The 13492-nt window shown below is 58.8% G+C and overlaps 2 protein-coding genes and 1 pseudogene across 2 annotated transcripts; all 3 read left to right on the top strand.

Annotated features, from left to right (window-relative positions):
* The first annotated feature begins 432 nt into the window (after positions 1-432).
* Positions 433-5317, top strand: LOC122153251 (protocadherin beta-16-like). The gene is made up of 2 exons (XM_042790396.1): positions 433-3105; positions 4532-5317. Exons 1-2 carry the CDS (start codon positions 664-666, stop codon positions 4649-4651), a joined length of 2562 nt encoding a protein of 853 aa, XP_042646330.1. The 5' UTR covers positions 433-663; the 3' UTR covers positions 4652-5317.
* Positions 5280-8059, top strand: LOC122153267 (annotated as a pseudogene).
* Positions 8060-9336: 1277 nt separating this feature from the next.
* On the top strand, positions 9337-13169 carry LOC122153246 (protocadherin beta-15-like). Its single transcript, XM_042790368.1, has one exon. The coding sequence runs from the start codon at positions 9478-9480 to the stop codon at positions 11917-11919; it is 2442 nt and encodes an 813-aa protein (XP_042646302.1). The 5' UTR covers positions 9337-9477; the 3' UTR covers positions 11920-13169.
* Positions 13170-13492: the final 323 nt, after the last annotated feature.

Genomic DNA, 13492 nt, shown 5'->3' with positions numbered 1-13492 from the left:
GGATGATGCGGCGTAGAACAGCATTATCATTCTGATGTGACAGTGAGCCAGGGCGATGGTGAAGCCTTTGCTTTCGGGACCTTTCCCTGGCATCAGCTCTCGTTCAATAGCGGTGCTTCTCTGACCCGCCCAATTTGCTAATTGTGCTGTGCTCATTAAGAAGTGGAGAAGAGAGGGAAAATCCCTCAGTGCAGCCTGTGGAAGTGGCAGATCTTGCAATGCTTACCCAACACGGAGGAAGACCAACAGCTGTGTATGAAGAGTTCGCGACTGCGAGCTGGGAAGCGATAGCCCAGGGCAGCGCTCCGTTTGCGGGGCGGGAGCCTGCTTCCAAACGAAGAGAGCGTTTACACTGCGTCTTCCGGCTCCGCTTCGGCACGGAGGGTGCAGATTCAAGCAGCAAACTCCAAACCAGCTGCGCTGCCCCGAATGAGGAGGCAGAGGAACTATTCCCCCTCGCGACGCTGGGTGGGGGTGTTGGCCACGGAGCGGGAGGTTTCTCTGCCCGCTCCGGATTTGCCGGCACAGGGAGACAAAAAAAAAAGCCGCGTGAGCTGCTCGGGAAGGGCGGCGGGGCACGGAGCCGGGTTGCTCGGGGGCTTTCAGACCCCCTTACCCCGGGATTCCTGACAAACACCGCTCTGCCTCGGAAGCTACTTCAAAATGCCGGGAGCCACGGAGGACGGTGGATGGCTTTTCTGGAGAGGAATGGCGTGTGGGAAACGGAGTGGGGGCAGCAAGAGGCAAGTGAGCTTGTTTATTCTGTGCGTTTGCTTGTGTCAGAGCGGGGCCGAAACCCTCCGCTATTCCCTGGCGGAGGAAATGGAGAGGGACTCCTTTGTCGCCAATATTACAAACGACCTGGGGCTTGCTCCGAGCCAGCTTGCAGCTCGCAAGGCCCGTGTTGTGTCCGAGGGGAATGAGCAGCTTTTCCGCCTCAATGCAAACACCGGAGTCCTGACGATAAAGGAGTCGCTGGACCGAGAGGAGATCTGTCCGCAGAGCAAGACCTGCACACTCTTCTTTAAGATATTCTTTGAAAATCCGTTGCAGCTGATGCGAGGGGAAGTGGAGCTTCGTGACGTGAACGACAACTCCCCTGTGTTCCCGGAGAAGGAGATGGTTTTAGAGATTCTGGAAACGACAGCTCCAGGGTCTCGTTTTCCTCTGGAAAGCGCCCAAGACAAGGACGTGGGCAGTAATGGTTTGCAGAACTACAGCATCGAGTCCAATTCACATTTCTCTCTCACTCTTGGAACAGGGAAGGGTGGAGTAAAATACCCAGAGCTGGTCCTACAGCGGCAGCTGGACCGCGAAGAGCAGCAGGAGCTGAATTTACTCCTCACTGCCACCGATGGGGGCTCGCCACCCAGGTCGGGCACGGCTCAGATCCGCATCGTGGTGCTGGATGCCAATGACAACATCCCAGTCTTCGGCCGGGAGGTCTACGAGGTGCGGCTGGCCGAGAACAGCCCCCTGGGGCAGCTGGCGGTCAGAGTCACGGCCGTGGATCCCGACGAAGGGTCCAACGGGAAAGTGCGGTACACCTTCAGCCAGACATCGGAGCGGTCGCGGCAGCTCTTCGAGCTGAACCCTGCCACCGGGGAGATACAAGTCACGGGTAACCTGGATTTCGAGAAAGCAGAAAACCATGAGATGTTGGTGAGAGCCACCGATGGCGGAGGGCTGTCTGCGCATTGCAAAGTGCAGGTGGAGGTCCTGGACGTGAATGACAACGCCCCGGAGATAGCGCTCACCTCCATCACTGCCTCCATTCCTGAGGACGCCCCTCCCCGCACCGTGGTGTCCCTGTTCAGTGTGCGGGACCTGGACTCCGGGGACAACGGCAGGACAGAGTGCTCGATCAACGGAGACTTCCCCTTCAGTCTCACCCCCACTTTTGATAATTACTACGAGCTGAGAACAAACACGGCGTTGGACAGGGAGAGGATGGCAGAGTATAACATCACCATCATAGCCACGGACTGGGGCATGTCACGGCTGAGCTCTCAAGAAACCATCTTTGTGCAGATATCAGATGTGAACGACAATCCCCCGGAGTTCACCCAGGAGGTTTACATCATGTCGGTTACGGAGAACAACAGCCCCATGCTGCGGATCGGCAGCGTGAACGCCACGGATGCCGATGCAGGGAAAAACGCCTGCATAAACTACGCGCTGGTGCGGCAGGAGGACAAAGAACAGCCCGACGTGTCGGTCAACTCTGAAAACGGGGATGTTTATATCCTCCACCCACTGGACTATGAGGAGGTGCGCGCCTTCGAGGTGGTGGTGCGCGCTACCGACGGGGGCTCGCCACCTCTCCGTGCTGAGGCGGTGCTGCGTGTGGTGGTGCGTGACGAGAACGACAACACGCCCGTCGTGCTGCACCCGCCCCCCGGCAGCAGTGCGGCGGCGATGGGCGAGCTGGTGCCACGCTGGGCACCGGCGGGCTACCTGGTGGCCAAGGTAGTGGCGGTGGACGCGGACGCGGGGCAGAACGCGTGGCTGTCGTACGAGCTGGCCAAGGCACCGGAGCCGGGGCTGTTCCACGTGGGGCTGCACAGCGGCGAGGTGCGCACGGCGCGGGCCGTGTCGGAGCGGGACGTGGCGCGGCAGAGGCTCGTCGTGCTGGTGCGAGACCGTGGGCAACCGCCGCGCTCCGCCACCGCCACCCTGGCCATCGCTCTGGTGCACGGCTTCTCCAACGCCCATTTGCAGGTGAGCGAGGAGGTGCCGGTGGCCGAGCCCGACGGGCGGCTCACCCTGTATCTCATCACCTGCCTGGCCTGTGTATCAGCGCTGTTCCTCGCCACCGCGGTGACTGCCTTGGTGGTCAAGTTGCGGCAGGCCAGGCAGAGGGAGGCGGAGACTTTACCCACATTCCCACAGACTGCCACGGAGAGTGACGCGGGCTCTCTGCCCCGCAGCTACGTGTACGACGTCCGTTTTGCTGCTGGGACCGTCAACAGCGAGTTTCGGTTCCTCAGGCCCCTCTTTCCCTGCTTCCCCGCCGGGCTGCCCCCCGGCTCGGGCGAACAGCGGAGCTCGGTGTGCTCACAAGAGGCGACCAACCTCGGGGAAGAAGGCGACTGGGCTGCACAGGTGAGGGACCTGGCCGGGCCGAGGCGATGGGGGGAGCGGGGAGGGAGCAGCGTGGGGTGGGGGGTGCTCACCCCTGGCAGGAACAACTATCGATGTTGCAGAGCTGGTGCTGGAGGAGCTACTGGGGAGGGAGGAGAGGGTAGAGAGGGTTTCAGAGCCGCTGGCAGGGGCCTCCCAGGAGGATCCGGCACGGCCTTCTGCTCCCCAAGTGCTGACTAAGTGAGTCTGTCTACATTCAGCTTTTTGCCTTGCGTATTCATGTTAGGTCAAGTCTTGGGTGTCACCAAAAAGGGGGGCATCTGGGCTATGAGAAGATGAGAAGGAGGGGTATGGATGTGTGAGCCACACAGGGTGTCCTGTCCACGCACTGGGTAGAGCCCACAGGGACTCAGAGCAGGTGCCCTAGGGGCACATCCTCCCAGAGGCAGCAGCAGCGGAGTGCAGTGGTCCTGTCCACAGTCAACTGGGGCTTCAGGGACAACAGTGCAAAGGGGTGTCACATCACTGACGGTGTCCCCTGCACTGCTGTTAGGAGCTGGTGCCGGACCCTGCCAAGTGCTGTTCAGCAGGGTGATGGCAGTGCTGAACTTATGCTGTCTTCCAAGCTGCTGGAGGCCACGGAGGTGTGAACCTCTGCCATTAAATTCCCTTGTATTTTTGTGGCTTGCATGAACAGTGTTGGCCAGAAAAATGTGGTTATTGGGGCTTTACAAAGCACCGTCCCAGTCACTTCCTGACCCAGCCGCCGGGTGCTGCCGGACAGTACCAGCACTTCTCTTCTCAGTGCTGCTGTGAACCTAAAGTGAGTCATGTCTGAGGTGCCCTTCAAACTCCAGCTGTTCAAAGAGTGTGAGGGGGAAAAAAGGCAGTCATTGAAAGAGCTCCTTCTCTCCTCATGGGGTTCCTAGTTTCTGGGGGCCATCCAGCACGTCATAAGAGTCTGGACGATGAACATATATGAGGCTGAAGACCTATAAACAACATCTTTTATGGTCACGCCACAACATTTTCGTATTTCACAACCACTGATGTCTTGGACTCACTCTACTGCAGGTTCACAGAACCGCAGCTGCAGTAGCCTCAAGGGAGACAAGGACCCATCCTGATACATCAACATTAAACCACCTTTACTCTTTTTGAGAAAGTGGTTTTTATTTTGGGCTCTTCCCATGTTAAATTACTCCCTCAGACTCACCAAAGCTTTGCAGTAGTGCCTTTGTGATGTCCTCAGTGGAGGATGGTTTGGGGGGTTAGATTTTCCCCGTTCAGGTCAGAGACCCACCACCCGGTCTAACCTCCTCTTTGGCTCTGGGTAGAGAAGAGCGGTGACAGCCGTGCGGTGGTGTAAGACATGCCCTCGGAGCTTCTCGCTGATGTCTGCTTACCTTCAACACCCAAACGACAATCTCCACTCTGTTCTTTGCAGGGTAGAGCTCCCCTTCCCGAAGACACGGTCCCCAGACTTGCGGAAGCAGCTTGCACAGCAAACAGGGGGCTGAAGCAAAATATCAACTCTGATCAAAACCCTTGGCTCACCCATCAGTAAGCGAAGAGAAGGACAAGCGTGTCTGTCCTCACCGGCTAACGTCCTCAAAGGGAAAAGGGAATTAAGAGACCAAACACCCACCAAAGAAAGTACCAGGGAGGTACCAGACATCTCCGTGAGAGGGCAGAACCCCTCTACTCTTGAGCAGTACTTAAGTCCTGCAGGCATTTTGTAATTGTGATATGAATGGAGGCTGGGGACTGTGTTGCATGTTGATTACACTGACACTTGATGTATGATTGTGAGAGTCTTACTGCTTCTGAATCTTAAGGGAAATACTGAAAACTGGGAGGAGATCTTCAAGATCACTTTTTCCTACATCAGCTTTTCTGTGTCTTTTCAGTTTCTGTTGTGGTATTTTTTTTTGTTTTGGGTTGGGTTGGGGTGGGATTTTTCATAGTGTAAAGTTGAAATGAACATTTAAAGATTTTCGAGCATAAGGTCGTAGAGAATTGAATGTACTCTTTGTGGTTTTATAGTAGAATAGGCTAAAACGTTTATAATAAACTTAGGGCACTGTAGAATATAGGGCATCAGGAAGCTTTGCTTTCTTTTAATTAATTGGTTATGGTCTATAAATAATGTGATATTTCCTGTCGCTCACCCATTTTCAAGAGTCTAATGTCTGATGACAGAGAACAATAAAAGCTACTTGGAATTCCCTCAGGTGAGTGTGCTGTCTTGAAATTCACTTGTCACAGTCATCGCCAAAGAAATAGCCATGCCAAGAGCAGGACTTTGGGAATAAATCTGTGCATTTGGAGTGGGTTTTGTGCAGTGGAAATCAGAGCGACCTGGAAACTAGGCCGATCTCAGAGGCCAGAAGAAGGTGAAGGGGGCTTTTCTGAGCCAAGCTGAGGCCCGAGAGATGCTGCCCCCATCCCCTTCATGAGGGCTCCCAGTCTGAATGGGGCAACAACCTCTGTCCATTCCAGAAACGAGGCCAGGAATTACTACGGGGAACTACATTGCGATCGCTGCCGTGGTTCATGGACCAGCTCGCTCTGGATGCTGGACACCTGTAACGATGAACAGCTTTTTTTAGCTAAACAGCCTAAAAGGAATTTCTTCATTGTGCGTAAACAGTTCAAAGTGCTGTAGGGAGGGATTAGAAAAAACAGCTTTAAATAAATCTTGTTTTCAAATGAAAGGCAAACGGAAGCATAGCTTCCGTTGGTGGTGCGAGAGCAGATGGACCGGGAGGAGCTGTGCGGGCAGAGCGAGCCCTGCCTGCTGCGTTTCGAGGTGCTGCTGGAGAGCCCACTGCAGTCCTTCCGAGCTGAGGTAAGCCTCACTGACGTAAACGATCACGCTCCCGGGTTCTTAAAGAAAGAGATAGTTTTACAGATCCCGGAAAGCGCAATGCCGGAGTCTCAATTTTTGTTGGAAATCGCTCAGGACCCGGATGTGGGGAACAACAGTCTTCAGTATTACAGTATCAGCTTGAATGACTATTTCAGTATCGACACCGTGAGGCGGAGTGATGGCAGGAGGTACGCCGAGCTGGTGTTGGAGCGAGCCCTGGACTGGGAGCAGCAGGCAGAAGTGGCTTTCGGTGTCACTGCTGTGGATGGTGGATCTCCACCACGCTCTGGTACAGCCTTAATCCGCGTGATAGTCCTGGATATAAATGACAACACCCGGTATTTAGCTGGCGTGTGTATAAAGTCCAAGTATTGGAAAACAGCTGCCCGGATACCTTAGTGGTGGCGGTGGCTGCTAGAGATTTAGACTCAGGAACGAACGGGGAAATAGCCTATTCCATAGTTCAAAATTCAGAGGAGAATCGCCAGAAGTTTCAAATAAATTCAGAGACGGCAGATTCGACTCAAAAAGCCGGTGGATTATGAAGAAATAAAGACCTACGAGATAGACGTCCAGGCCACAGGTGGAGGGGGCTTGTCCGCGCACTGCAAGATGGAGGTGCGAGTGGAGGATGTGAACGACAACACCCCCGAAGTGATCATCACCTCCCTGTCCAGCACCCTCTCGGAAGCCGCCCCGCCGACCACCGTGGTGGCCCTCTTCAATGTGCGGGACCGGGACTCGGGGGACAACAGCAGGACAAGCTGTGAGCTGCCAGATGAACAGCCCTTCAGCATCAGGCAGCTGGCGGCCGACGCGTATGTGCTGGTGACATCGGAGGCGCTGGACTGGGAGCAGGTGGGGGAGTACAACGTGACGGTGTGGGCTCACGAGGAGGGTTCCCCTGCGCTCTCGTCGTCCAAGACTCTGCTCATGCGGCTCTTGGACACGAACGACAACGCGCCCACCTTCACCCAGGACAGTTACACCATGGTGGTGAGTGAAAACCAGCTCTCAGGGATGAGCCTGGGCTGTCTGACCGCCACGGACGCCGACGAGGGAAAAAACGCCCATGTGAGTTACGCACCGGTGCCACCCCACCAGACAGGCCGCTGCGAAATCGTTCGTGGCCGTGGATGCAGAGAGAGGGACCGTGCAAGCGCTGCGCCCGCTGGACTACGAGGAGGTGCGCGCCTTCGAGGTGGTGGACCACGCTGCCAACGGGGGCTCACCACCGCTCCGTGCGCAGGCAGTGCTGCACGTAGTGGTGCGTGACAAGAACGACAACACGCCCGTCGTGCTGCACCCACCCCCCGACAGCAGCGGGGCAACAATGTGCGAGCTGGTGCCACGCTGGGCACTGGAGGGCTACCTGGTGGCCAAGGTGGTGGCGGTGGATGCAGACATGGGGCAGAACGCGTGGCTGTCATACGAGCTGGCCAAGGCGCCGGAGCCGGGGCTGTTCCACGTGGAGCTGCACAGCGGCGAGGTGCGCACGGCGCGGGCCGTGTCGGAGCGGGACACGGTGCGGCAGAGGCTCGTCGTGCTGGTGCGAGACCGTGGGCAGTCACCACACACCGCCACCGCCACTCTGGCCATCGCCCTGGTGCACGGCTTCTCCAATGCCATTAACCAGCTCTCCCACACTCCTGAGGGGAGGCAACAGGAGGCTGAGGAGGACCTGCTCACCACCAACCTCATCACCGCCCTGGTCGGTGTTTCCTCGCTGTTCCTCCTGTCAGTCCTCGCCTTTTCAGCATACAATTTCTGCAGGGCTCGCCTCCGGGTAAGGCTTTTGCTGCCCTCTGCCCGCTGCTACACTGACAGCGACTTTGCCGCCGACAGCGTGGATGTGGCCGGCACAGGGACTTGGCTTACTGCTATGAAGCATGCCTGACCACCGGCTCGGGGAGGAGCGAATTCCAGTTCCTGAGGCCCATCCTGACCAGCCCACAAGGCATCGTTGAGACAGGGGGGGGAAAGGCTGAGGAACCGTTATGTCGCTCGCAGGCTGCTGGCAAGTGGGAAGCCATCCCGGGGAGCAGAGCCCCTGCTCCTGGTCATGGGTTGGACTGGCCGGCCGGCAGGCACGTCCACGCCTGAGCCCCGCCGGGACCTGCCTATGCTCCTCGTCCTCAGCCACAGATTCCCGAGTAGTTGTAGTGCCATCCTCTGCCGTTAAATGTCTGCTGGCCCCACGGAGGCTCCAGTTTGCTTTTTCCTGCCGGAGGAGGTGGCTTGACAGCAGAGGCAAGCTGACCCTTAGCCGACCGGTCCCGCGGGGGTTATCTCTCAGATTTTCTGCGTTAACCAGTTGACGTGACAGCTGGTCAGTAGTTACTGACCAGTCAGCCTGAGCTCTGCCTGGGCAGCTCAGGGAACAGATACTTCAGGGAGCTCTGCTGAGGCACCTGGAGGACAGGGAGGTGCTTGGGGACAGCCAGCACGGCTTCACCAAGGGTGAGTCTTGCCTGAGCAACCTAGTGACGTCGTGCGGTGGAGTGACTGCATCAGGGGACAGGGGAAGAGCTACGGGAGTCGCCTACCTGGAGCTCTGCAAGGCATGTGACACGCTGTCCTTGTCTCCAAATCGGAGAGACAGGTGGAATTGCTGGATGTAGTGTTGTGGGGATAAGAATTTAGCTGTGCCATCGAATGGGGAAGGAATTTAATGCCGAATTTACTGGAGAAGGAATTAAATGGATTATTGAGCAGAGAAGAAGGAATTGGGTGGGCCGCCGGGTTCGAGGAGTGGCCGTCACCGCCTCCGTGTCCCTGCGGAGATCCATGACGAGTGCTGTCCCTCCGGGGTCGGTCCGGACACTGCTTAACCTCTTCCTCCCCGGCACGGAGAGCGGGATGGCGCAGAACCTGAGCGCCTCGGGGGCTGACAGCAAGCCGAGTGGCGCGCTGGCCGAGTGGCCCGGCGGACGACGCGTGTCGCGTGTCCTGCCGGCGTGTCCGTGGCGGGGCAGGGCCCGGCCTGCCGGGAGCCCGGCGCGCACGCCTGCCCGCGGGCTCTGGGCAGCGGGGGAGGACGCGGGGCAGCTGCCGGCGCTGCCCTGGCGCTCGGGCTGCAGCGGCGGCCCCGCCGGGCTCTGGGCGCTCCTGCCCTGCGCTTGCCGCCCCGGCGCGGGGTGCGCGCGTCCTGCCGCGGGGCCCCCACGCGTGTGCGCGTCCTGCCGCGGGGCCCCCACGCGTGTGCGCACGGCCGCGCGTGGCGGGGCGAGCCGGCAGCGCGGGCAGCGGGCGGCGGGCGGCGGGCGCAGTCCCGCCGCGGGCCGCAGGGTGGTGCTGCCGGCCAAGGCGGCGCCGAGCGGCTGCGGGCGGGGAGGCGGCCGAGCCCGGCCCGGCCCTGCCCAGCCCAGCCCAGCCCAGCCCAGCCGGGCGGCGGCGGCGGCGGCGGCAGCGGCGGCGAGCGGTGCCCCGGTCCCCCCCGCTGCAGGGCCACGGCGGCCGCGCTCGGCGGAGGACGGCGCGGGCGCCCCGCGGGACGGAGGCTGCCCGCCGCCCCGTGCGCCATGGCGCCGGCAAGGCAAGTGCTCTGGCTCTCGGCTCTCCTCTGCCTGCCGCCCGCTCGCTGCCAGCCCCTCCGCTACTCCGTAGCCGAGGAGGGCGAGCGCGGCTCCGTGGTAGGCAACGTGGCGGAGGACGCGGGGCTGGCCCCGGCGCAGCTCTCGGCTCGCCGCGCCCGCCTGGCCTCGGAGGACGGCCGGCAGCACTTTCGCTTCGAGCGCGGCACCGGCCGCCTCGTGGTGGCGGAGAGGCTGGACCGGGAGGAGCTGTGCGGGCAGGCCGGGACGTGCACGCTCCCCGTCGAGCTGCTGCTGGCCGACCCGCTGCAGTTCGTGCGGGTCGAGGTGGCCGTGGAGGACGTCAATGACCACTCGCCCGTGTTCCCGGAGGAGCAAGTCACGCTGAGGATCACGGAGAGGAGCGACCCGGGCTCGCGTTTCCCGCTGGAGTTAGCTCAGGACCTGGATATTGGCAGCAACAGCATCCAGGCTTACAGCATCGCTCCCGAGAATGAGTACTTTAGCATCTCCTTTGGGAGTCGGATTAAGGGCAAGAAATTTGTTGAACTAGTCCTGGAAAAGCCGCTAGACCGAGAGGAGCAGGCGGAAATGAGTTTCAGTGTCATTGCTGTGGATGGGGGCTCTCCCCCCAGGAGCGGTACCACCCAAATCCACATTGTCATTCTAGATGTCAATGATAATGCTCCCATCTTCACGCAGGAGCTGTATGTTGGGCAGGTTTTGGAAAATGCCCCAGAGGGCTCTGTTGTTGTCAGCGTGGTGGCAACCGATCGGGATGCAGGACCTAATGGGGACATCACTTATGAATTCAGCCAAGCAGTGGGGCAGAGCAACTCCGCTTTTGGGATTGACCCTGTCAGCGGTGAAATTAAACTCACAACGCCTCTGGACTATGAGGCAGCAGAGAGTCACGAGCTCAGTGTGCGGGCCAGAGACGGCGGGGGACTGTCGGCAATCTGCAAGGTGTTGGTGGAGGTGGTGGATGTGAATGACAACGCACCGGAGCTGGTGGTGAGTTCCTTCAGCAGCTCCCTCCCCGAGAACGCGTTACCCGGGACGGTGGTGGCCCTCTTTGCTGTGAGGGACCGGGATGCCGGTGCCAACGGGCAGATCTCCTGTGCCCTTGAGGACCAGCTGTCGTTCTCCCTGCGGCCGGCCTATAAGAATTACTACGAGCTGGTGACTGTGAGCGAGCTGGACCGGGAGGAGACGGCTCGCTACGTCCTCCCTGTCACAGCGGCGGACGCGGGGTCGCCTCCTCTGACGACCACCCAGACCTTCACGGTGGCCATCTCCGATGTGAACGACAACGCGCCTGTCTTCAACGAGACGTCGTACACCATGTACGTGCGAGAGAACAATGTCCCCACGGTGTTGGTTGGAGCTGTGAGCGCCTGGGACGCTGACGTGGGGCCCAACGCCAAGGTGACCTATTCCCTGGCCCCAGCGCAGCCCGCAGAGCAGCCTCCCTGCTCCTGCCTCTCCATCAACTCAGAGAACGGGCACGTCTTTGTGCTGCGGCCCTTGGACTACGAGCAGGTGAGGCGGGTGGAGGTGTGGGTGATCGCCTCTGATGCAGGGACTCCTCCTCTGAGTGCCAATGTCACCGTCCGCCTTGTTGTGGTGGATGAGAATGACAATGCGCCGCTGGTGCTGTACCCGGCCCAGGGCAGCAGCCCGGCGTCCAGCGAGCTGGTGCCCGTTTCGGCTGAGGCGGGCTACCTGGTCACCAAAGTGGTGGCCGTGGACGCTGACTCGGGTCAGAACTCGTGGCTCTCGTACCACCTGCTGAGGGCCACTGAGCCCGGGCTGTTTGCGGTGGGTGCCCAAAGCGGGGAGGTGCGGCTGAGGAGGCCCGTGACCGAGAGAGACGCCGTGAAGCAGAAGCTCGTCGTTGTGGTGCGAGACAACGGGCGGCCACCACTGTCAGCCACGGCTGCGCTGAGCGCGCTCCTGCTCAGTGACTTCTCAGACGTGCGCGTCCCCCACAGCAGCCCGGCCACGGAGGACGACGACGGCTCCCTGACAACCTATTTAATCATTTCCTTGGTCTGCGTCTCACTCCTTTTCCTCACGTCCGCCGCAGCCTTCATCACTCGCAAGGTGTGCAAGAGAAAGGAGCTGACGCCTGAGCGTGTGCTTTATGGCCCCAGCAACTTGCCGAGGGTCCCGGCTGATGCAGCCGCTGCGGGGACCCTGCCCCACGCCTATTGCTACGAGGTCAGCCTCACAACGGGCTCAGGCAGCAGCGAGTTCCAGTTCCTGAAGCCCATCCTCCCCAGCCTGTCGCCACAGCACCGTGCCTCGGGGGGTGGCACCGATGAGGAGCTCCAGTTCCCCCATGGCCCTATGGCTGTGGAGGACACGGCACCGGGGGACCCAGGGACGCTCTCTGCCCAACACTCCCACAGTCTTGCCTTTAACTAGCTCGGAGGCAGCACGGCCAGAGGCTTCGTGCCCCACGACAGGAAGGGATGCAGGCTACTGCGTGCGGCCGTGGTTCCTCCAGAGTAAATCTGCATTTGCAATTGGCATCACCAATTTCCCAGAAATTTGAAGGGAGAAGAACTGTTGTTTCTCCATCCCAACCACCAACCAACCAGCCGAGCAAACCTACACCTCCCTCATGCTGGAAAGATTTGGTTTCCTCTTCCTGACAGATATTTCTGAAACTCTTTGAGAGTGGGATGACTTCCAAGATCCCCCACTAAGTTTTTTGTCAGACTCACTGTTAGGCAAGACCATGGAGTTCAAATTCTGTGTTGTAACTCACCGGTGTGCTCGGGCAGACCAATCGCCTGCTCGCTGAATTGCACGTAGCGCTGGTCACAGGCCAGAAAAGCAAGGAAGTTGTGAGTACTGTGTCCCAATGTGGTGCATGCACGGGGCTCATTCCTCTCTTTCTCTTGGGGGTCTGTCTGGGAGGTGTGTGGGCTCTGTCTCTCTGTCTGTCCGTGCAGCCGTTGGGTGTGTGTAAATGCTGCGCTGGTGCTGCCCGGTAAAGCGGGGAGTTGCGCACATCGAACTGTTGCAATGTGCACAGTCCCAGCTCAGCGGGCACGGAGGGTCTATTGTCCCCTTGGCTAGAGAAGCCACATCTTGTCTACGGGAGAGCAGTAAAACACAGGAGCTGTCCCTTTGGGCCGTGAGAGGGGCTGGGTGGGTGGGCTGCCTGCTTGGGAGTGCCCTGGAAGTGCAGCAGCACCAAGGGTGTTGGCACAGGCTGTACCTGGACAGAGCTGGGAATAGGTGTTGCTTTTCTATGGGTGCAAGGAACATCCAGAAGTTGTTTCCAAGGGCTTGTCTGAAGGCAGAATCAGGAGGAACTTGAAAAAGGACTGTTGAGTTTGACCTGATCATCATTGTTCCTAAATTCAGAGGCTTCTTGATGGGAGTGGGAAGCTGTCCCAATAGGATTTTGTGCGTTTGTGTTAGAGCATGTGCATTCTCCTTTTTACCCCTTCTCCTTTTACTCTTTGAACATTGTTGAGCATTGTGATGCCTATTTTGCTTGAGAAGGACTGTCACCCCATATATAATAATTGATTGTTTGAATGAAGGCCATGTGGCACGGAGTATTCAGAGACCCTCACGCTGTTATGTAGAGGAGTTGTAACTACATCATTGTAACCCGGGGTACTCTTGCGTGTAAAAGTGAAATAAAGAGAATCGGTGAACGCCTTGTGTGGAGATTGTAGTCTTTGGAGAGGTGTTCTTTCTGGGAATGCTCTGCCAAGTTTTCCAAAAGGCTGGGATTATTTTTCTCCTTTTGTCCCTTGGCTCAGGTGAAGTTGAGCAGGTGAATTGGTTCAGTGTGGAGACGTGTCCGATAGAGCATTTGGGGAAATTGTGGGGAGCAGGGAACTACTGCCAGGCCTCTGTGGGATTCTGAGCAGTGAGCTTCTGGCTGTGAGAGAGCCCAGTGAGCTCCAGGCCAGGGGAAAGTGTCGCCTGGGCTAAGAGGGGCCCTGGGTGTGCAAAGACCTCTGCAAAGCAGGGA

Source organism: Tyto alba, unplaced genomic scaffold, assembly GCF_018691265.1.
Source record: "Tyto alba isolate M040663 unplaced genomic scaffold, T.alba_DEE_v4.0 Super-Scaffold_17, whole genome shotgun sequence".
In the NCBI taxonomy this organism is placed as follows: domain Eukaryota; kingdom Metazoa; phylum Chordata; class Aves; order Strigiformes; family Tytonidae; genus Tyto; species Tyto alba.
This window is presented reverse-complemented; position numbering and strand designations above follow the sequence as displayed.